General features: G+C 40.0%; 2 protein-coding genes across 5 annotated transcripts in view; one reads left to right on the top strand and one right to left on the bottom strand.

Moving 5' to 3' along the window:
- The window catches only part of cfap36 (cilia and flagella associated protein 36), a 45132-nt gene extending 29874 nt beyond the window's left edge, over positions 1 to 15258 (top strand). For all 3 annotated transcript variants that reach the window (XM_033025181.1, XM_033025182.1, XM_033025180.1), the window contains 4 exons: positions 5863 to 5941; positions 7487 to 7656; positions 11741 to 11899; positions 14624 to 15258. In XM_033025181.1, coding sequence (XP_032881072.1) covers positions 5863 to 5941; positions 7487 to 7656; positions 11741 to 11899; positions 14624 to 14704 — 489 coding nt within the window. In that variant the 3' untranslated portion in view covers positions 14705 to 15258. The remainder of the gene's footprint in view (positions 1 to 5862; positions 5942 to 7486; positions 7657 to 11740; positions 11900 to 14623) is intronic.
- A 6879-nt stretch (positions 15259 to 22137) lies between these two features.
- Positions 22138 to 25147, bottom strand: part of ppp4r3b (protein phosphatase 4 regulatory subunit 3B) — a 68287-nt gene continuing 65277 nt past the window's right edge. For both annotated transcript variants that reach the window (XM_033025179.1, XM_033025178.1), the window contains one exon: positions 22138 to 25146. In XM_033025179.1, the coding sequence (XP_032881070.1) occupies positions 25051 to 25146 (96 nt within the window). In that variant the 3' untranslated portion in view covers positions 22138 to 25050. The remainder of the gene's footprint in view (position 25147) is intronic.

Genomic DNA, 25147 nt, shown 5'->3' with positions numbered 1-25147 from the left:
TTGCATTATTTTTGTACACATCAAAATTACAGGGCATTGTCTAAACATCTATATTTTTACATAGTGCATTAGAATTGATTATTGCTGTGGCTTGGAAGTAATTCTATTTTCAGTTTTGCTCTCTAGTTCCATTCAATAATTGAGATATTTATACGTACTGTCAACCATAAATTTGTTTCTTTAAAGACAACATCCCATGAACTGCTCTTTTTGATATCCTGAAGGTTTAGATGGATATTAGGGATGTCAAAGAGGAGCGTTACACAAGAGCTGTTGGTGTGATGTAGTTTGTTCTCTTTTTCTCCTGAAAATATGGTTCATAAATTCAAGTGTGCAACTCGAGGGGAATGGCGACTTCTGCGGCTTCCCAGATATTATTCACTGGGTCTCATTATAACAGAGCTGACAAGAATCAATAGCCTGCCAGAGAAGAGTACTGAAAAGTTGGGTTGCTGCGAGAGCCACAGGTAAGTGTATGTGTAGCTTAGTTTGAAAGATTATGCGATCAATAATTGTTGGAGGGATGACAATAGTGGGAAAGTGGAGCAAAGAGCTCGGAGTCCGAGTTAGATAGAGTTGGGAACAGAGGCAGCAACCGAGTGGAGGCGTGGCTGAGTACAACTGAGTTTGGAGAGGTGCAGATACAGTTTGGTTTCTTTGTTGTACCTAAATAAATCAGTTTTACTACATTTGTTTCCTGTTGAATGGTTATGTAAATAATCATTACAATTTTCTCATAGAGTTGTGCTGCACGGAAATATGTCCTAAAGCCCAACTCATACATGCTGACCAAAATGGCTGTGTATGCAAATCTTATTTTTCAGCATTTTGGCCTCTCGGTCTCCATTCTTTATCCACGTACCTTTCCAAATGTTTTTTTAAACACAGTGATTGCACCTATCTCTACTATTTCCTCTAGCAGCTTGTTCCTTTTCCCTCACACCTTCCTCTGTGTGAAAAGGCTTGCTCTCAGATTTCCTTTAAATATTTCTCCTCTCACCTCAAACCTATGTGTTTTAATTTTTGACTCATCTACTTTTTTAATTATCTATCCTATATATGCACCTCATAATTTTATAAATTCCTCTAAGGTCCAGTGAGAACAATCCCAGTCTGTCCAATCTATCCTTGTAACTAAAGCCATGCATTTCAGGCAGCATTCTGGTGAATCTCTTCTGCACACTGGAATATTGCATTGGGGGACCAGCCTTCCCGTGTGAAGCTGGGACCCAACGGGTCCCACTTAGTCTAGTGTACATAACTAAAACTCGCATCTTGTATATATATTTGTGTATATGTATGTATATGCCTGAAATACAACCAAAACGGTACACAATAGCGCTACAATTATAGGCCCACCTTACTCACCATTTGCCTGGGGTGTGCAGTGGCAAGTTTCATTCGATTTGACAAAGTAATTCCCTTTAAAAACTTTAATTTACTCTCTACCTCCCGGGCTCGCTGTGCTCCCACTTGCCGGCCCCATCAGCCGCGCGTGTGCAGTTGGGGAAGGGTTGCTGGCCCGCCACCATTTTGAGATCGCCATTTTGACGAGTCACAACGGGGATCTCTGGCGTCACAACGGGGACCTGTTAGCCGCGCCTGCGCAGTTGGGGGAGGGTTGCCGGGTCTGGATCACCTTTTTTACTGAACATCGCCTCGTGTAAGGGTGAGTGGTGGAATATTGTGTTGGGGGAGAGGGACCCAACGGGTCCGCGCTTGGTCTAGTCCTTTCGATAACATGGTGAACAAAAAGCACACAATATGCCAAGTGTGTCCTAACCAATATCTGTTACAACTGTGACATGATGTCCTAACTTTTTTACTAATACCCCTACCCAAGCAAGCGAAATGCCTTTTTTGCCGCTCTATCCACACCCGTGTCATCATTTTCTGGAAGCTATGAACTTGCAACCCAAGTTCCTTCTGCACATCCACACTTTCCAATGCACCATAACTCTTTGCAGCCGTACTGTCTTCACTTGGTAACTTTGCACCTGAAATAACATTATAAGGCACTGGAGCAGGCAACGTAATGCGACAAGCCTCCTGTACATGCTTTTGATGTTGAGGTATATGGTATATATACACACTGAACTGTTCTGTATTATGCTTACAATATTCTGTTGTGCTGCAGCAAGCAAGAATTTCATTGCCCTATCTGGGACACATGCCAATAAACTTTCTTGACTTGAGGTACAGTGTGCAACCTAAATGTAGACAAAAATGCTGGAGAAACTCAGCGGGTGAGGCAGCATCTATGGAGCGAAGGAATAGGTGACGTTTCAGGTCGGGACCCTTCTTCAGACCTGAATGTGACTACCGGCTGATCCTCTCTCCAGCTAGGTGACAGTATTAAACAATAATAGTATATGTGGTCTGATCTTGGTAAGATGATCTAACACTTGTTACACGAAAAATCCAGCTGTTGAACATTACTAAATACATTTAAATAAATTAATATATCAAGTTTTGTGGATACCCAAGAACTTCAGGTGGCAGACGTTTAGTCGTTGGTACCTTCCATTTAAGACATTAGACATCTGTGGTATGATTTCCAGTACAGCAAGATAACACAAATATATATCTGCATAAAATAGCAGATGCTCTACCAGGGGTATGTTCGTGAATGGTGAGGTTTGGTTTAAAAACAACTTGTAACCAATTCAAAGGTAATCTTCAGTGCTCGCGATTGCAAGACATGTGTCATCAGAGTTTATGCGGAAGACAAATGGTTGCAGAAAAAGCAAGATAATATATTACTAAATAAATACATTTATCATTTCCCCCCACTCTTTCCTGTGCCCCACCTGGATGTGCATCTATTTCCCCTTTCCCCTTCTACCTATAATCCTTCTTCTGGCTTCACATTTTACGCTACTTCTATCCTTATCTACTTATCTTTCACTTTTTGTCTTTTCAACTCTGGCCTTTCTCCAAATTATCTGCCAATCAACACTGCTACATTACATCCCCCCCCCCCCACCCGTATGCACCCAGAGGCAAAGCCTGGCATTGTCCCGTTTACATCTCGCTTCCAGCTTTCTCCCCTACTACAATAAGTTTGAAGAGGGGACCTGACCCAAAACATATTTTATGCATGTTCTCCAGAGATGTGCTACCTGATCTGCTGAGTTACTCCAGCACCATTTTATTGTAAACTAGCATTTACAGTTCCTTGTGTCTGCAAGGACATTTATCAGTTCCTCAGCATCTCTTTATTCTTAGCTCAAGGAACACCTGATCAGAATTGTGTTGATATGGTGGAAATAATGTGACAAAATGATTAGTTCTGTTCCCTTTATCACTTATGGGAGTGTAACACCACCCTTCATGAGGAAGTGATTTGGCTGAATTTGTCCAGGAATATTGTAAAGAAAGGGTGGGACTGACTCATCAAATGTAAAATTCCAATTCCATGAACACAACCATTAGTGGCACAAGGATGTAGTTAGTGTGGCTGCCTCAAGGCTCCATGTATCTGGATTTAATCGTGACAGTTAATGTCTGCGTATAGTTTGCACAGAGGCCCTGGTTTCCTCCCACATCCCAATGCAGGATATGAAGTTGAATCACAATTGTAAACTACCTTTCAGTGGCAAATCAATCTAGGAGAATTAAACTACTATGATTTCTTCGTTGGGATTGACATGTGAGATTAGGAGAGAAGAGGAGTAAAGTTAGACACCTTTAGATCAGTAGTAAGTAAACTTATTTTTGTCGTCCGCTTGGAGTGAATAGCTTTTGAACCATATGCAGAGGTAGCTTTTTTTCTGTTGTATTAATTACTGTTGGTTAGTTACCTAAAATTGGAGAATTCAATGTTCATACCCTCAGGTGATAAGCTACCTAAGCGCAATATGAGGGGCAGTTCCTCCATTTTGCATGTGACCTCACTATGGCAGTGGAAGAGACCCAGAAGGCCTTGTCCGACTGGAGGAACAGCACCTCATATTCCACTTGGGTAGCATATAACCCAACATTCTTAACATTGAATGCTCCAATTTTAAGTAACTAACCAACAACACCCCTTTCCCCTTTCCTTGTCCCCTTCCACCTACACCCCTTCCTCTGATTTCAGATTTAAGGCCTCTTCTCTCCTAATCTCACAGCCTTTTGTCTTCTTCCCATCTCTGGCCTTTGCCCACCCATCTACCAATCAAAACATTCCACGCCTGCATCTACCTAAAACTTGCCAGGCTTTGTCCCATCCCTACCTCTTGTATTCAATATAACATTTAACAAAGTAAGGTAGATTAAACTCACACTGTAACCTTGCATATTGGTATCATTTACAATTTTACCCCTTGTTTACAATCTTTGCATGTTTCCCCTCAAGTCCGTTATCTTGGTCTCTTTGCTCTCCTTTTTCTATTTATTCTTTTGTTTATCAAACCGTTTCCATTTCCTGTCTCTCTCTGGCTTTCCATAAACTAATCTTGTACATAAGGAATGGATTTAAAAAATATAATTAACTCCATGTTTGACTTTATAAATGTTGCTAGTCACAGCAAGAGAGGTTCTTAACGAACAATTAAGGCCATCCGATTCGAAAGTTGAATATTTGTTTTGTAGTTTGGACAGCAGTTTACAAAATGAGACAAATTTTGTCCAACCGATCCATCAAAAACACAAGTGGGAGCTGTGTGGTTTGAAAGCTAATCCTTTTGCTTAGAATGATGTTTGCACCATGTTAACTATATTGCATTTAATATGAAACATCTCCTGAAACCTTATAGATATCTCATGAATACATGAATTCATTCAAATGGGATTTTAATTGGGCAGGTCAAAAATCATATTCATCAGTCCATCCCCATCAATTATCCTTCAGAGATCAGTCTCAAAGAATGTGGGGCTTTGTTTTCCCATTGCTCTCTTTGTGGGCTTTGCACAGGCACTGTCTATCATATCTGTCCCTCTCGTGTATACCCAACCACTGAAGGGTGATGATGGCGACTGTCAAGAGGCCATTGATATATATTTTTCCTCACTTTTTCTAGGTCTGGAGGTTGTTGGCAAAGCTAGGATTTATTAGCTATTACCAGATGATTTCACGTTATGTCATGTTGGTGGGCCTGGAGTTGCAGATAAATCAAATTGGGTAACAGTAATGAAACCAGTTGAATTTTTATCATCATTATTACTGCTGAATGTTCATTTTTATTAACTAAATTTAAATTCCGCAGCTACCGTGGTGGGATTTGGATTCTTCATGTATTAACCAAGTCATCTGGATTATTAGTCTGGTAATTTAACTGCTGCAATACCACTGTATCCTGAGCCTATTTGTGAAACTAAGTATAAGAGTTAGGGATAGGTAACTCACAAGGTCATGAACTGGTAGCTATGTCGTATATGGTAGAATAGTCCCTGTCATTTATCAGTCCACAACTGGATGTAGTCTAGATGTAGCTGCATGAACACACACATTGCTTTGGATATTTGCTGAGGAGTTGTAAATAGAATTGAACATAGTGCAATCATTGGTGAATATTTCAACTTTTGTCCTTAATATTGAAGGAAGGTTATGATGAAACAGCTGAAGGTGGTTGGACCTAGGAAATCTTGAGGAAACTGTCCTGAGGCAATCTTACAACTATGGTCATAGGCTGGGATGAATTATTATTTGTTTGATGACTTTTTGGAAAATGAGACTGCATCAATAGCATGAAAGGAATAACATTTTACTGGAATTTGTTTTACCTTTAAATGCGATTAAAGGCTTGAAGCTATATAACAACTTTTATTAAATACTTCCTTTGGTATTGCATCATTTGTGAAACTGACTGATTGATTGATTATACAGATGAACCACTTTGTTCTGATGCATTGAGCCTGAATATTTTTTATTGTTTTCAGAGATTTACAAAGTCAGGGCAAACAGCACAAGCTATATCATCAAGCAAGTTGGGTCATGATCATCAATGCAGCTTGTCAGGTAAACACATGATCAACACCAATATAGTTAAATACATTTATTATTAATAACACTTAAAGAAATTAGACCTATATCATATCATGAGTAGCTAAATAAGTTTGATCTACATTCTTTGTTTAGAAGAATGAGGAGAATCTTATTAAAACGTAGAAGATGAGGGTAGGGCAGTGGATGTTGTCTACATGGATTTTGGTAAGGCGTTTGACAAAGTCGCCCATGTTAGGTTGACCCAGAACATTAAGATGCACGGGATTAACAGTGACTTGGTCGTATGGATTCAGAACTGGCTTACTGATGGAAGACAGAGGGTTTTGGTGGAAGGACGATATTCAGGCTGGATTTCTGTGACTAGTGGCGTTCTGTAAGTGGTAACCACAAGTAGATAAAGTGGTAAAGAAGGTATTTGGAATGCTTACCTTCAGTGATCCGGGGTATTGAGAACAAGAGTCAGGAAGTCATGAGGCAGTTTTATAGGACGTTGATTAGGTCGCATTTGGAGCATTAGTCACTCCATTGTAGAAAGGATGATGATGGCTTTGGAAAAGGTGCAAGAGGAGGTTTACCAGAATGATGCCTGAATTAGAGGGTAGAGGTTGGATTGTTTTCTTTCAAATGCCAGTGGTTACAGGGAGAGCAGGTAGAAGTATATAAAATGATGTAAAGCAGAGAGACGATAAACATTCCTAACCTTTTTCCCCAGGATAGACATATCAAATACTAGAGGGTATGGCTTTAAGGGGCAAGTTTAATGTTAATTTTTACACATAGGGTCGTGAGTGTCTGGAGGGGTACGGGGGTAGTGGTGCAGGCTTGTAAGAGACATGGATGTGCAGGGAATAGAAGGATATGAATTATGTGCAGGCAAAAGAGGTCCATGGGCCGAAGGGCCTGCTTTTGTGCTGTACTGTTCTATATTTTATGATCCTTAGACAAGAAAATGTAGACGATGAAATATTTCCATTAGGACACTCAAATGAGCGGACGCAGTTTAAAATGTTCTCATGAGGTACACAGAGACCGCTTGTGGAGGTGGATGAATCTCTGAAATTAGAGAATTCACTCGCATCAGATCATACAAGACAGAAATTGATTTTTTAGATATTCATGTAATGTAAGAGAATGGGATTAGTGCAGGAAAGGAGTGTTGATGTAAATGATCACCGGTAGTTTTATTGAATAGCGAAGTTGGTACAAGAGGCAGAATGGACTTCTACTGCTTCTGTTTTGATTGTTTTATATCTGAATGTATGCATTGATACCACCATTTTAACTCTAAACCTCAAATAACATTTCTTTGGGAAATTGAACTGTTTGAATACATAAGGAACTGAGAATTCATGGGAACGGATTTTATTCTTGGTTACTTCCACTGTGGAAATTACAAATGAACACTGAAATCTGGTTTATTTTAAGGTAATGGGAATGAATTCAAAATACAGTGTGATGTCACGATATGTGTACATTTAGTGCAAACTCTCAGGATAAATTTCTATCTTTATTTTAATTTTTTTTAGTTAATTGCTATTTCTTTTGCTTACTAACTAGGACAAAACAATAGAATATCCAGAGAAGCATTAGGACCAGTACGTGCACCGTTGAAGGGAGAATTGCCTTTTCCTTCAGAATCAATAGAAAAAAAGGCAAACCAAAGTGATGCAGCAGAGACATGGCTACAACAGGCAAAAAAGGAAGCGGGCATTTTGGGTTCTGTTTTGGTTAGTACCTGACTTTAGCTAAATTTCTAAGATTCAAACTGTAAAGTAAATCTATTCAACAATTATTTTATTCCTTTCCAGAAAAATCTAATCACATGGATTCAGATGAAGAGTATTGTAGTGAATTAGAATCATACAGTACAGAAGGAGGCCCTTCAAACCATTTTGTCTTTGCGAACCAAGTACTTTAAATTAATCTTGTTCACCAGCACTTGCCCCATTACCTTCTATGCCTTGTTTAGGTGGTACTAAAATGTTGAGATTTGCTGCCTCCACCATCTAATGGTGAAATCTCACCCCTATTACTGCCCCTCATGATTTGTATGCTTCAGTCAAGTCCTCCTCCTTTCCTCCAGTAATCCAAGGAAAACAAATCTAGCATATTCAGTCTCTCATCAATGAAACGCTCCATCTTGGACAAAGTCCTGGTGAATCTGCTCTGAAAGCTCTCCAAATGCAAGCATATCCTTACAAAGTGTGGCAACTAGAACTGTACATGGTGTTTTAGCTGTGGGAAACTAATGTCTTATAATGTTGTATCATAACCTCCCTGCTTTTATGTTTCATGTGTTGGCAAATGAAGGCAACTATGGCATATGCTGCCTTCCCTGTCTCGTTTACCAGTGCTGCCACCATCTGGGATTTTTGGACTTGTACACCAATGTCCCTCAGCTATTTGATACTCCCCATGGTTGTACCATTCATTGTTTGTCCAACCTTCAATAATCCTCCCACATGCAGTGTCACATTTATCAAGATTAACTTCAATCTGCCATTACTCTGCCTATTTTACCAATTCATCTGTATCTCTTCGGACTATTCTCACTATAAAACATATCATTTTGTGTCATCTGCAAACTTATTGATAATAACTCCACCATTCACATGTAGGTTGTTGATGTAAATAACAATTCTTAAGGGTTCCAGCACGAAACTCTATCTTACACCACTGGTCACAAGCTACCAGTCACAAAAACAACCTTCAGCATCACCTCTGCCTCTTATTACCAATCCAATTTTAGATCAAATTTGCCAGTTTGCTTTGTCTCCCATGTAGGACCTTGTCAAATGCCCGACTGAAATCCAAGTAGTCTACACTGACTCATTGCCCTCATCAATGCATTTTGTTACCTCTTTTGAAAATATCTAATTAGTCAAATAGGTTATCTGCCACTGCCAAAACCCCCAAAGTCCTACTTGATAATTTTTGATTAATGACTATTTTTTCACTTGTCAATAAAATCTGTCCCTCGGAACCATTTCCAATGATTTATCTTCCATTGGGATTAGACTCACTGGCTTTAATCGGCTTATCCATGTTCCCCTTCTTGAATAAAATTAAAATGTTTGGTGTTCTCGAGTCATCTTCCATCTCGACTGTAGCGAGCAATCATTTAAAACTTAATCAGGGACATGGTAAGCTCCTCCTGCCTCCCATAGCATCATGGTATTCATCTTAAGCCATGCTGATTTATTTACTTTAAGTCTACCAAGGCATTTAATACCTCCTTTTTAATGGTAACGTTCTATAATGTCACCGTCTAACTCCCTGAATTCTCCAACTACAATGGCTTTTGCCTGAATGAATACAGTTGAGAAGTATTCATTTATCATCTATGTCTTCTGGTGCCACATCCAGAATGCTCTTTTGTCCCTTCTTTTTCAGGTAACCCTCTTACCCGTAGAAAAGTAAGAGAATGCTTTGGAATTCTCATATTTTTGTGCTCCATTTTTGTTCTCTTAATTTTATTTGCTCTTGATGGGCCTCCCCATTTTCAGATCAATGTCAATTCTATTTGGCCGTACTTTTTCTTCTGTTTCTGCAATCCTTGACAGCTCATAACATTCAGGTTCCCTCAGATGTGTTGTCCTTATCTTAAATCTATACAATGACATGCTGACCCTTACCTGTGGTTGAAGTGATGACTTATCAGATGTAGACTTAATTGCAAGTGCATGCTCCTAGATTACTTTTATAAGGTCATGCCTCACAAAATCGAAATGGCACTCTTTTATCCATCTCACTACAAATTCAGAACCACCCATATCCTTTTCCATAATTGCCTTGAAACACGGCGTTACAAAGATCCAAAAGTAAATATAATTACTCGCTCGCTGACATTCCCTAAAATTAGGTCTGGTATTTCCCCTTCTCAAGTAATAAGAATGTGATAACTGGAAAAAAATTAAAGCTATTCAGCCAGAAGTCGTAGTTGTGAACTAAGTTGTTCAGCCAAGTTAGTCCAATTTTGCTGCATTTGACCTATATCCCTCCAAACCGTTTCTATCAATGTATCTGTTCAAATGTTTTTTAAATGTTGTAATTATACACACCTCTACCGCATTCTCTGACAGTTTCTTCGATACCCACCTGTGTGAAAATGTTACACCTTGGGTCCCCTTTAAATCTTCCACCCTCATCTGAGGGGTTAAAAAAGTATATCTAGTATTGACATTATATTGAATTATTGGCAATTGAGAGTTTAGCCCATCGAACATAGAGACAGGTGTAGTGGCAGACAAGGACAAAATAAAACCTATATATGCTGTGGATGGGTGAAAGGGCTGAAAGTAGATGGATCAGACTACCTTGTCTGTCTTAGTTCTGATGAAGTATTTTATTTGAACTTTAACTATTTCTCTTTTAACCAATGGTGCCTGACCTGCTAAATGTTTCTGGCATTCTGACATCTGGTGGCATGGTGGGTGGCGCAGTGGTAGAGTTTCTGCCTTACAGCACTTGCAGTGCCAGAGACCCGGGTTCGATCCCGACTACGGGTGCTGTCTGTATGGAGACTGTGGGTTTTCTCCGAGATCTTCTTTCCTCCCATGCTCATGATGTACAGGTTTGTAGGTTAATTGGCTTGGTATAAGTGTAAAATTGTCCGTAGTGTGTGTAAAATAGTGTTATGCGCGGGGATTGCGGTGCAGACTTGGTGGGCCGAAAGGCCTGTTTCCACACAGTATCTAAGCTAAAAACAAAACTAAATTTATTGCAGACAACCACAGCTGCAATGTTGTGATTTTCAGTGGTAGGGAGCTCTGTACTATGGAGAGGAATCTATGGTTGAAGAAAAAAACTCCAGCAGAGGTAGTATTCCTCAAACAAACATGATAGCCAAAGAGACTGGGAGAATGGAATGGACTTTTTGTATTCAACAACTCATGAGCAAGTATGACCAGCATGACCATGAGAGCCCCCAAGCTTGTTGTAGATACTGGTTGCTAATAAATTCCCTGAAATGGAAACAGGTTGATAAAAGGATGTCAGAGATGGAGTGACGGGTAGAAACTGGGAGCAGTAATGATTTTTTGGGGGGTTTTGAGTAGGGAGCTAGGGGGTTATTGGTGCACTGGAAATGATGAGGGAGGAATTCTGAGGAGGATAAAAATAAACAAAGTTCAGTGTATCCCAACCACAGGAATTTTAATTTTAGACACATGCTCATTAATTTCCGTGTTAAAATAGTTACTTTATATACTTCCCGCAGTTTGCCATTGGATAACTTATCAAGCTACAAATTCAGACACAGTAGATTGGAAATTAGAAAATGGATTGTAATTGGGGTTATTTAAGGTATAGCTGACTGCTTGCTTTGAATTCAAGTTCCAGCATGTCCATTTTTCAGTAGGTATTAAGAACCTGGTAATTTGTGGTTGCTACCATAAACTCATCCAATTACTGATATCATTCATGGAGGGAAATCATTTGATTTACTGATATCAAACACTGGTGGAGGAACGCAACAGGTCAGGCAGCATCTGTGTAGGGACAGACAACATAAATGCGAAGAAATGTTCCAACCTGATATGCCGTCTGTTCATTCCCTTCACAGATGCTGCCTGATGAGCTGAGTTCCCCCAGCACTTTGTTTTTTTGCTCAAGATTGTAACATTTGCAGCCTCCTGGCTCCATTTACTGATATGATAAGATGCCTTTATTCTCACAGTACATGATTCACTCAAAAGTGAGGAACGCAACAATGATTGATTTTGCCTGTACCACCAGTTAAAATTTATACTGTCATGCTGACAAACTAAAACAAGATTTCAGATTAATTAAAATTGCTGTTTTGCATGGCAGGAACTTTCTGAGAATGAGAGGAGACAACTTCATGAACGTGCAGCATATCTTAAAGAACAGCGAGATAAATTAGTGGCAATGAAGAAAGAACAGAGGGAGAAACATCTACCAAAAAATACAGAAACTCAGCATGTACCACCTACACTAGAAACCAAAGAGGTACTGACAAGATAATCGTTAACTACTGAAAATATATTTATGGCAGATAATTTTGAATTTTGTCTTCAAAATGGGTAATATCATTGGAAGAACAGAATGGATGTGTATCTATATCCCCAAATTTGTATCTTTTATAATTAGCAAGGAATTGTACCAATTATTAATTTACTATTAAAGATTGGACGTTGCCCACTCTTTAATAACGAGCCCTTAAAGTTCCTTGTTGGAGGGAATGACTGAGCTTATCCATGAAACTTTGCAGCTTGACATGAACTTCAATATGTTTAGTTTAAATGCAGTTTTCTCTTTTTTAACAAATCGCCTTCATTAAAACGGCATTTAATTTGTCAATTTCTTCTTATCTTTGATTCTTTTTGATTTCCTGATTTGCATTGTTTTATGCTCCAACCATTTCCCAGTACTGTACTGTTGGTGTTGAAAATGTTTAGGGAAGGAAAACCGTGAATATGGCAATAAGCAGATGTGGTTGGAGGAAACACCAACGAAGGAGATGCTAGACTGGATCGGGTTAAGCAGTATGAATGTTCAGTATTCAGCAGTATTAGTGTTCATGTTGCCAGGAGATCAATAAGATTGTGTGTGGGATTGAATAATGGGAATTTGTGCAGCTCAAAATGATGAGGTTACATACAGTGCCCTACATAATGTTTGGGACACATGGCTTCACAGGTAATTGCTCAGGTGTGTTTAAATGCCTCCTTAATGCAGGTATAAGAGAGTTCTCAGCACCTAGTCTTTCCATCACCTTTGGAAACTTTAATTGCTGTTTATTAACATGAGGACCAAAGAAAATCAAAGAAGCCATTATGAGACTGAGAAACAAGAATAAAACTGTTAGAGACAGCAGCCAAATCTTAGGCCTACCAAAATCAACTGTTTGGAACTTCATTGAGAAGAAAGAGAGCACTGGTGAGCACTTACTAATCGCAAAGGGACTGGCAGGCCACGGAAGGCCTCCACAGGTGATGACAGAAGAATTCTCTCTATAATAAAGCAAAACCCCCAAACACCTGTCCGACAGATCAGAAACACTCTTCAGGAGTCAGGTGTGGATTTGTCAATGACCACTGTCCGCAGAAGACTTCATAGACAGAAATACAGAGGCTACATTGCAAGATGCAAGCCACTGGTTAGCTGCAAAAATAGGATGGTCAGGTTACAGTTTGCCAAGAAGTACTTAAAAGAACAATCACAGTTCTGGACAGATCAGACAAAGATAAACTTATATCAGAGTGATGGCAAGAGCAGGAACTGCCCAAGATCCAAAGCATACCACCTCATCTGTGAAACATGGTGGTGGGTGTGCTATAGCCTGGGCATGTATGGCTGCTGAAGGTACTGGCTCACTTATCTTCATTGATGATACAATGCTCATGGTAGTAGCATAATGAATTCTGAAATGAATAGACACATCCTATCTGCTCAAGTTCAAATAAATGCCTCAAAACTCATTGGCCGGCAGTTCATTCTGCAGCAAAACAATGATCGCAAACATACTGCTAAAGCAACAAAGGAATTTTTCAAAGCTAAAAAATGTTCAATTCTTGTGGCCAAGTCAATCACCCAATTGAGCATGCCTTTTATATGCTGAAGAGAAAACTGAAGGGGACTAGCCCCCAAAGCAAGCATAAGCTAAAAATGGCTGCAATACAGGCCTGGCAGAGCATCACCAGAGAAGACACCCAGCAACTGGTGATGTCCATGAATCGCAGACTTCAAGCAGTTAATGCATGCAGAGGATATGCAACAAAATACTAAACATGACTACTTTAATTTACATGACATTGCTGTGTCCTGAAATGTGGGGGGGGGGGGGGAGACTTTATATAAACACTGCTGTAATTTCTACATGGTGAAACGAAAATGTATAAAAATGGCTTTTATTAAAATCTGACACGTGCACTTTGACCACATGTGATTCTATTACAAATCTCAAATTGTGGAGTACAGAGGCAAATAAATAAATGATGGGTCTTTGTCCCAAACATTATGGAGGGCACTGTATGTGGGAAAACTACTTGTTAGGATGACATTACAGGAATTAAGGTGTGAAAATGTTAACATGCTATCAATGGACAAGAAATAATAATTGCAACCAGAGTAGGAAAAACAGAATGCGATAAATTGAGAAACATTGTTGCACAAATCACCCCGAGTGTCCTTGCGTCATTCATTGAAAACATTCAAGGTGAAGCAAGCAATTAAGCATTTGGGTCTTCACTGCGTCTTTGTCTTGTTTGTGTCCTTACATGGGAGAGATGCAGAGATTCATCAGACTGATTGCCACCCAGGGAGAGATGAATGATTAGAGGTTTAGACCACCCTGAGTATAGAAAAATTAGGGGGTGGGTGGGAGAATTTTATTGTAACACACAAAATAATTTTGTCATAAGAATGTTTTAAACGTTCATTTGCTGGTCAAGTGAGTAGGGGTGGGAGAGAGGCCGATTTAGTGATTTACCTCCTTAACTCACCATGATTTGAGCTGGCTTTTTATTGGTGCAGCATCTCTGCCTACATCAGAGGTCATCGTGGGCAGTGATGCCCGCAAAGGAAAGGCCTTCAAACAACATCAGTGCAGGATTTTTTTTCTTACTCGAGAAAAAGCAAGTATTGGCATCATTGACAGTTGAAGTAATAGATTTCTAGATCATGCAGGAATATAATGACCAGCATAGTTTATCATATTTTTTCTTTACATAGATGTCTGAAGAAGAAAAACAGAAAATTCAGAAAAGGAAACATTTGGCAGAAAAACTTAAACAGGAAGTTATCAAAAAGTAAAATGTGGGCAGCAGACTTTGAAGATTCTAAATCCATCATTTTGATTGAGAGATCTACAATATTTCATGGAACTGCATTAAAGTTGAAGCACTATGTATGACTGTTACCAATGAATTGCAGATGATATTGAAACACTACAGCAAACATTTGAATTAGCTTTCTATCTTTCAAATAATATATAGGCTGCACTGGTAAATTAAATTGTTTGCAACTTAGCATGCTTAATGGTACTTATTGTTCTTGTGTAGTTCAAAATTATTGTTGCATGCAGAATACTAACTTTTAATTACCATCTCATTATTAACCACATGCTTGTGTAATAAATTGACTATCCCAGACCGAGAACTTGTAAACTGTAATGGTATATAGCTCAAGTCCATGGGATCTGGATGCGTCCATACCCAAGAAACACTGAAATTCTGATTAACAAATCAACCAATCTTAAGTTTTGGAAAACAATTTCATCTTTACACTGAAATGTTGAGTCATTTATTTTAAGTAAATACTTAAGACTTGTGAGATATTCAATGAAGGCATCTGGCCAATTCACCATCTCTTTTCACATGTTTGAACATTAGTTGTTGTTCATTATCAGAATTTAAGCAGTTACACCAGTCATTATAAACAACAGATCCAAATCAACTGAAGATCTCCCATGAAATGTTATAACTCTTTGCTACTCTTATTGGTCACTGATATTGTCTCCTTCAAGCGGATTGGAGTGTTTGTTGTATTGACCACTTAACCAATGTACTATTGTAGTGCAAATTTGTAATCAAAATGGTGAAACAGTGGATTGGTTTCAATTTAGTCCACACAGAAATTCCCTTTTACTAACTTTGTGTTTGATTGACCAGAATATAGGACAGGCTCTTCAGCCCACAATGTCTGTGCTGAACATAATCTCAAATTAAACTAATCTCTGCCTGGACGTGACCCATATCCCTCCTACTCCTAAATGCCACCATTGTAAATGCCTCTATTACCACTGCTGACTGCATGTTTCAGGCACCCACCAACCTCTAAAAATACTTGCTGCCACATCTCCTAAACTTTGCCCCTCTCCTTAAAGCTATACTCTCTAGACTTTCACATTTCCACCATAGAGAACAGGTTCTGACTGTTCCATATCTATGCCTTTTAGAATTTTATGTACTTCTATCAGGCATCGCCTTAGCCTCGATGCTCCAGAAAAAACAATCCAAGTTTGTCCAATCTGTGCCTTTAGCTAATCAGACAACATTCTGGTAACCTTCTTCTGCACCCTCCAAACCCTTTCCTGTAATGGGGTGACTGCACCCAAATGTGGCCGAACCAAAGTCCTTATAAAGCTGCAATGTGACTTCCTGACTCGGTCTTGTGAAACCTTAATCAATGAAGGCAAGTATATCACAAACTCTTTACCACTCTATTTACTTGTGTTGGCACTTTTAGAGGGCTATGGACTTGGACCCCAAGATCCCTCTGCACATCAATGCTGTTAAGGATCTTGCCAATAATACAATAATACTTTATTAAACAAGTATGTTTTGCAACATATGTGGAATTTCATTTGCCAAGTCAGTCATACGTTTAAAAAGCAACGGACTACACAAAATACATTTTAACATAAACATCCACCAGTGACTCCTCCACATTCCTCACTGTGATGAAAGGCGAAAAAAAGTTCAATCTCTTCCCTTCTTTGTTCTACATTTAAGGCTATGGGAGTCAATCTCTTTCCTTTGCACTCCCGTGTTCGGGTGCCTCAAGCCTTCCATTGACGGGACGATCGTGCCTCCCGTAGCCGGTGGCGTTCGGGCACTCTGCATCAGGGCGATCAAGCTCCGACATCGGGGGATGTCAGCTCCCCGCGCCAAACGATCGGATCCTGGGTTGAGGCTGGTCAAACCTTCTGCGTCGTTGAAGCTCCCGACATCTACGGTCTCTACCCGAGACTGCGAGCTCTCGATGGTAAGGTCCGCAGGCCGCGGTGGGAGCGATCCCAGGCAAGGTATCAGCACTGATGGTAAGTCCACGCCCCGCGGTGTGGCTCAAAGTCAGTCCGAATAGGCCTCCAGCTCCAGGAGATACAATCCAGAAACCAATCGCATCTTTGGCAAGGTAAGAGAGTGGAAAAAAAAGTTTCCCCCGACCACACTCTCCCCCCACATAAAACAAACGAGAACATTTACACAAACCTTTTAAACACACTAAAAATAACAAAAAAAGACAAAAAAACACGGTTGCCAATCGTGCGGCACCGCTGGTGGTCTCCAATAACTGTACACTGATCCCCCACATTCGACCTCCCAATGTGCAACATCTCACACTTGCTCAGATTAAATTCCATCTACCATTTCTCCTCCCATTTCTATAGCTGATCTATATCCCTATGTATACTATAACTTTTCTCATGGTATGCACCAGCAATTTGTGTAGTTTGTAAACTTGCTAATTAATCCATTAATGTATATCACGAACAACAGCTCCCACTAGTCGCAGACCTCTAAGCAGAATAACAGCCTTCCACCACAACCCTGTTTTCTATGAGTATGTCACTTCTGAATCCAAATGACCAAGTCACCATGGATCCTATGCATCTTAATCTTTGGGATCATGTTAACAAAGGGGGCAAAAATAGTTTAACAGATTTCAAGTTTATAGCTATATTATCTGGCTAAAGAATTGAGTTTTTAGTTTAGTTTAGATACAGCAGGCTTCTGACCTGAAACAACATATTCCTTTTCTCCAGAAATTCTGCCAGACCTGCTGTTACCAGCATTTTGTGTCTATGGAAAATAAGCCATTCGATCCACCGGGTCCTCGCCGACCATCGATCATGCATTTAACTCATTACATTAACGCATTGTATGTTATCTCACTTTCGCATCCACTCCCGACACACTTGGGGGCAATTTAAAGTGGCCAATTAATCTACAAACCTGTGCATCTTTGGGATGTGGGAGAAGCTGGAGCACCCAGATGAAACCCATGCGGTCAAGAGAGAATGTGCAAACTCCACACAGACAGCAGCATCCGAGGTCAGGATTGTACATTGGTCTCTGGCAATGTGAGAGCAGCTCTACCCGCTCTGAAACCCTTAAACTTTTAAAAATAATTATGACTGCCTAGCCTTGAATAGGTTGAGGTAAGCTTGCCAGTTGTGTTCAATGCTACACCTTCCCTCTGTATGGGCAGCAATCAAATGGCTCTTATAAACTTTCTTGCTGCAGTTATGCCTGGCTCCACAATCAATCTTAAAACTCTCAGCTGCCTCACTGCCATCTTAAACTTTTCCATTGCGTCCACATTATTCTGATTTTGAAACGTATAACAGTTCCTACATTGCTGTTAGGGGAACCCCTGGAATGTGTGACCTTTAAGTACTCTGGAATCATCTTTAAACCATGTACTGCAGCAAGATTGCAGTTCGGCACAGAAACTGGGGCTGAATGGCCTACTCCTAAGGCTGCTCAGCCCTTCAAATAAAATTATTTAAATGAAGAGGAACATTCCACTCTGCCAGGTGGAACAAGGACTACTCTCCTGACCTGTGCTGGGTCAGCTCTTTGAATGGAACCCATTACCCTGCACAGACCCTCATCCTGGAAGATTTCCCACACAGTCAACACCGCCCCTCACTCATACACATCGGCCTACACCTCCCAGTCATAAACAGTCCAAGAAAGATGCGCTGGAATTTCCGCAAAGCCAACTGGAAGAAATACAGTGAAACTCTAGACCAGAGTGTTGTTACCATCCCACTCCACACCATCACTGTAGATGAAGCATACAACCGTTTCTGCAGCGCCATCTATAAAGCTGCCCACAAAACAATTCCAAGAGGCTACCGTCCCCTCTACGTCCCATGCCTGGATGGAGAAAGCGCTGCCCTCCTACAAACCTACAAAACATCAGGGGACCCTGAGATAGCAGAACATCTCATTGAATCACTATCTTCAGCTCGGCAAAGGAAATGGGAGGAGACAGTAACAGAGCTAAACTTCACCCACTCTAGCAGAAAATGCTGGAGCCTCATCCGCCGCCTAGGAGCTGCACAGAAACCCCCTACCCAAAGCCGACCTTCTGTCACACCCAACCAGGTTGCATCCCACCTACTGAATATTGCAAAAGCACCCCAAGACAAGTCCACCAGAAGAGCTGTCGCAACAGAGCTAAGGACGCTTCGACGAACACCTGGAAAGGAAAGAAACCCTGAGCCCTTCGAGGTGGCTGAACTGGAGAAGGTCCTGCAGGGCCTGAAATGTGGAAAGGCAGCAGGTTATGATAACATCTCTCCAGAGTTCATGAAACACCTGGGCCCCCGAGCTCTAACCTGGCTGACCCAACTCTACACTAGGGCCATACAGACTAACTCCATCCCAAAGATATGGCGGACAGCAAAAGTCATTGCTATACCAAAACCTGGCAAAGACGAAAAACTACCAGCAAGCTACCGCCCAATCTCTCTACTCTGCGTCCCACTCAAAATCTTAGAACGCCTTATACTACAACGTATATCTCCAGGAGTAGAAGAGATTCTCAGTGTGGATCAGGCAGGTTTCCGCAAGGACCGCAGCACAGGAGAACAAGTTCTGGCCCTAACCACCTGCATTGAAAACGGCTTCGAGAACAAACTGAAGACCGGGGCAGTGTTCCTTGATCTCACCGCAGCCTATGACACTGTGTGGCACAAAGGCCTCCACCTAAAACTCACCAAAGCACTCCCTGCCTGGGCATCAGAAACCATCAAATCTCTGCTCTCCAACCGCAGGTTCAGAGTTCACCTTGGACAGAACAAGAGTGCATGGAGAATACAGAAGAATGGGCTCCCGCAAGGGTCAGTTTTAGCCCCAACCTTGTTCAACCTTTACACAAATGACCTACCCACCACCAAATCCCGCAAATTCATCTATGCAGATGACATCTGTTTGGCCTTCCAAGCACCAGATTTTGGTACATTGGAACAGGTGCTCAATGAAGACCTTGCTAAACTGGACGAGTACTGCAAAACCTGGTGCCTAAAACCAAGCCCAGCAAAAACGGTCTCTAGTGTGTTCCACCTCCATAATGCAGAAGCCACAAGAGAACCAAACATCTATCTGAGCAGGACCAAACTGAAGTATGCCCCCACTCCAACCTACCTCGGAGTGACCCTTGACAGGACCCTATCCTTCAAGGAACATCTTAAAAGAACAGCAGCTAAGGTGAAGTCCAGAAACAATCTCCTCAGTAAGCTTGCTGGCTCAAAGTGGGGGGCAGCAGCCCCCACACTGCGCATTTCAGCACTAGCCCTTGCATTTTCTTCAGCCGAATATTGTGCCCCTGTTTGGTCCAGGTCATCCCACACACACCATGTGGATACCCAATTGAACTCAACAATGAGGATCATCACAGGAACAATCCGCTCAACACCACTCCCCTGGCTCCCTGTCCTATCCAACATAGCCCCTCCACACATCCGGCGAGTAGTCCTCACTCAAAGGATGCTCCAAAAGACCAAAAACTCCCCTCATCTGCCAATTCACATGGACATCTTCAACCCACCCACTGCTCGACTTCCATCTAGACGACCAATTTGGAAGAACCCACCACCAGCTGATTTCACCATCCAATCAGCTTGGAAAAGGGAATGGGAGTCCAAGGACGTCCCAAATAAACATCTGGTGTCAGACCCCACCCTACCGGTCCCTGGCACCAATCTCCCAAGGAAGCAGTGGACGACGCTGAATAGATTCAGGACTGGACATGGCCCCTGCTTGGCCAGCCTTCACAAATGGGGCAGCAGTCCAACCCCATGGTGTGCTTGTGGAGAGCAGCAAACAATGCAACACATCATTGAAGCATGCCCTCAACAAAGACTCAAAGGAGGACTTGTCACCCTTCATACAGCAGATCAAGAGGCAACTGCTTGGCTAAAGGACTTTGCATTCGCTAAATAAAATTTAAATGAAAACTGTTAAATCAAAAAACTGCTGATGCTGGAGATCTGTAAAAAAAAAAACTCACAAAACGTTGCACTCTGTAGGTCAGGCAGCATCTGTGGAATAAAGGAAAGTTAACGTGTCAAAGACATCACCGCATTTCTGAAAGGTAGTTGACCTGAAATGTTATGTTTCTTTCCAGGTGATACCTCACCTGCTGAGTGTTTCTAGCATTTTGTGTCTCGGTACCGTATTCCTACTTCCTACCCATATATCGCTTTCCCTAAGAAATATATCTTGAATATATTTAATGATGTGACCTCAACTGTCTTCTGAAGTAGAGAATTCTGCAGGCTCACAATTCTTTGGGTGAATAAATCTCTCATTACTTCAGTCCTAAATAGCCAACTCCCATATCCTTCGGTTGTTCCCTATTTCTGCCCCTCAGATACATCCTAATCAGTCTGATCCTGTCAGGAATTTCATTGAGGTCCCTTGTTCCATCTTTGAAACAGGAATAGACAATAAATGATGGCCGACCTAGTTGCACCCATATCCTATGAATGGTGGAGAACCGCACTGCAACCACTATCCGACAGCTACTTGAAATACTGATATTTTTTGCCACATTTCCCATGTAATAACAACCACATTATAAATCTGCAATAATGGGGGAAAATACTTTTGTACTAAATAGACATTTTAAAACAGCCTCAATTCAAACTTGTAGAATTGAAATCCCAATTTGACTGGTTGCATACTTAAATCGCCTTCTCTATCAATAATATATTCAGTAAAATATCAGGAAAAGTTGAAATTTATCTCTGATCACCAAAACAATCAATCAAATACGTGCTCACATATGTCAAATAATCCAGTTAACCTCCGTTACATCCTTGTCTTAATATGACATTGCAATATTTGTTTTTTCAAAGCCCACAAAGGTTTGGCATTTGGGTTCGCCAGGTACTGATCCCCAAGAGGATTCCTTTAAACCTACCTGGTTACATCTTCTGCGCTCACATGGTTAGCTGTGTCCCATGATAATTATGTGGGTGCATTTCTCATGCTTCCTCAAAATTCACTTGCATTTACTCAAATGTATTATACTACTGTACTGCAAAACACCTTAATAAAAGTGAATTGAGAATGGTGGAATATTAATTAGAACAGCATCCAACAATCTGGAAAATCTGCCAATCCGGCAGCACCAAAGTCCCAAGTGTGCAAGGTTAACAGTGTTTTACCCGAGACACTATTTCAAGAGTTAGATTTAGCACTTGGGGCTAAAGGAATCAAGGGATATGGGGAAAAAGCAGGAACGGGGTACTGATTTTAGATAATCAGCCATAATCATGTTGAATCATGGTGCTAGCTCAACAGGCCGAATGGCCTACTCCTGCACCTATTTTTCTATATTTACCATATTTAATTTTCCAGGCTTACGTTGGGAAACAAATTACTCTCAAATCCTCACTCAAAAACTGGCGTCAAGTACAGTGAAATAACTTGAATTTATTAAGCAACTTTCAATTAAATAATTTAATAAATTTCCCTTGTTAGATCAGTATTGTGACAGCAAAAATCATTTAACTGGGAAATATTTAACAGTTCTAATAAGACAGAACTATAACACAATATTTTAAAGCAATTATATGTACTCAGGTAAACACTCAAATAAATTGGAATTTGCACAACATATTATGAATTAAAAACAGTCAGAACTAAAATACGCAAATCATTGCCTAGACCAATGCCCTTCTTTAAAACTAGAAAAACCAATGCTGAAAAGTCTTCCCATAAAGTGCAGTAATAATTAAAATAATTTAGTATGACAAGTTACAGGAATGCAATGGAAAGACGAGTTAACTTTTAGAATTGTATAAAATGTAGAAAACTGTATAAATGAGAAATTAAAGTGCAAACAAAAGATAATGCTAATCAGGATTTTCATTTTAACTTACTTCATTATCTCGAGCTACAGAATTCGCTACTGGAGCTAAAATGTCTTTAATTTTATGGACTAATAATTATCAAGCAGTTTAACAGAATTTATCTAATGCTTGGTTTATAAAAGATTGATGTAACAAATTCTATTAAACTGTTGCTCACAGCACACTGTCCAACTGAGAAATTGTGGACCATGTGTTAAGAAATGAAAAATGAAACAAGCATGTTTGAGTATTATTTCAATTGAGATATAAAAATATGGAGTTGAAGTACATTATCCAAGTGACACATGTTTTAAGAATGCCTTTAAACAAAAATTGTTCAGGGAGAAAGTTCAACTAATGACAATAGAGTAAAGAATAATTCATACTCCAAAGACAGAGGGAAACACATTGCTAATAAGCTAGTTAAAAATGCTGTTATTTTAAATATACAAAAACTTAAAAATTGAGGTTGCTCGATATAAAATTAACAAGAAACCTCAGAAATTGTGTTTTGCAGTTAATTTTTTTTAAAGTGAATGGTATTTAAATTACAATGTAGTTGATCACAAATGTCACTTTCATTTTTAAATTAGAAATACTTTTGTTTGCTCGTGTTCAGAAAACAGTGTTCTGCTCCTATCCATGAACACTTGGTGCTGTGCATGCAAAATGTAATTGACGGAGATCACATTTGAAGCCGACAGAATTAAAATAACAAATGAGACAATTACAGAATAGATCTTAAAGTTAATCGTATTTGGAAACTAAACCAGTAGATAATAGGCAGTCACCCAAATAAAGTAACCATGTGATAAAAATGAAAATTAATTTTGATTAACAAACACACTTAGTTCTGCTTTGGCTTATCTTTTAAATACTGTGCATAATCCTATAAATATAATATTTTGTTTAAAACAAACGGTCCAAGGAACAATTAATTAATTCTTAGTTTACAATTCAGCACCAAAAAAGTTCATTACTTTTACCAGAAAATAGACACAACAGCATTATGTTTATGGAATTACAAGGTCACATTTTAATTCCTGAATCTTACATAGCCTCATTAATATCAACATGTGTACAGTGTAAAATAACAGTTACAGTGGTGGTTATTCATCCATACAAAATAAACTTCTGTCTTATGGAAAAATTATACTTTGTATCTATATGACAGATAGGCCACTCCTTCCAAAGAATGTTTACGTTGAGCTACAAAACTTCCAAAAATATCAAGGGACGTGGATGACTTCCAAAAAAAAGCTCTTGTTTAAAAAAAGGTTTGATTTCAGTTTGTAATGTCCTCAGGCTTATCTCAGATTGCCAGTTGGCTGATTTGGCTACAGCTGGTTTAACAACCCGCGTTAACCACTGTGTTAAAAATGATCAAAACAGTATACTGTGCAATAAAAACATCTGGAACTGAGCAAGCCTTTTATTGTGCTTGAATCTTAATTAATATTTCACCAAGAAATTGTGACTAACAGGGCAAAGGCAGACTAGTTAAATTCATGTTTTGGTGCAGCTTTCTAGGAAGCTCCCAGCATTATGGTCAGTTTTCTGTAAAAATTAGTGTTCCCCAGAGGTAACTCCATTATTATCAATTACAATGAAAAGTTATTCTGCAATACAATAGCCAAAAATATACATAAAAATCATATGGGATAAAATTTTCTCTCTTTAGTAATATGTTCGGGCTGGGAACATCTCAAACCAAAAATTCCACAATATATAATCTGCAAATGATCTAACAGTAGCTTTTCTCATAACCCTTTTTGCTGCAACCACCAGCATCAGCTATTACCATACAGGCTGGCCAAACTGTCTGTCACACAGTATCTAACTGAGGTACGTACTCTTGTGCTTTTCCAACCATTCACCATTTTGATTTGAAGTTGCTGAACAGGCCCAGTGGATGTACCAAGATCCAATGAACATGACAGCAATTCATCATTATGGTCCCAATAGTAGCTTTAGATCCTTCTACGTAGAAATATATTGGCAGGTTTCCTCCCTTCCCACAATATAAACATGGAATTGGAGGCAAACAAGGAAAAGTAGAGGATATACATGTGGAATTGCACTTAATTCATTTCAGAATGTGAAGGCTTCCAAATGATACTCTGTGCATATTCCAGTTTTGGTTTCCTGGTGAAGACCAAAACAATTTGGTGGAACTTTTGCTGCCTTGTTCAAGCTTTCCCTAACCCACCCCAAATCAGTCTCTTCCCCATTTGGGATACTGTCAATCAACTCCCAATTACTAACTGCTAGTCCTACCAGCCTTATTGGCTAGTTTGCCTTTCCAACTTTATTCCAGAGAGATCCAGTTCTTCATTTGCATACTGTTGCCATGTAGAACTCAAACCCTCTGGTTGAAGCACACTGTTTGCTACTCCTTATTTGCATCTCCTGTTTTCACAGTAAAGAAGCCTTTCCTGATTAAGACCCGATGCTCATGGAACAGTTGCACCATTGTATCAGATCCCAAAGTAAGTCAATGCATCGATTATGAGCCGAGTCTAGGTCGTTTTCTCGGTGATGCTTCTTCTTCCTCCTCTTCTTCCTCGTCATCAGGATAATCTACAAGTCCCACAAGACCTCCC

Source organism: Amblyraja radiata, chromosome 8, assembly GCF_010909765.2.
Source record: "Amblyraja radiata isolate CabotCenter1 chromosome 8, sAmbRad1.1.pri, whole genome shotgun sequence".
Lineage (NCBI taxonomy): Eukaryota > Metazoa > Chordata > Chondrichthyes > Rajiformes > Rajidae > Amblyraja > Amblyraja radiata.
The sequence above is the reverse complement of the archived record's forward strand: the minus strand, read 5'-3'. Positions and strand labels throughout refer to the sequence as shown.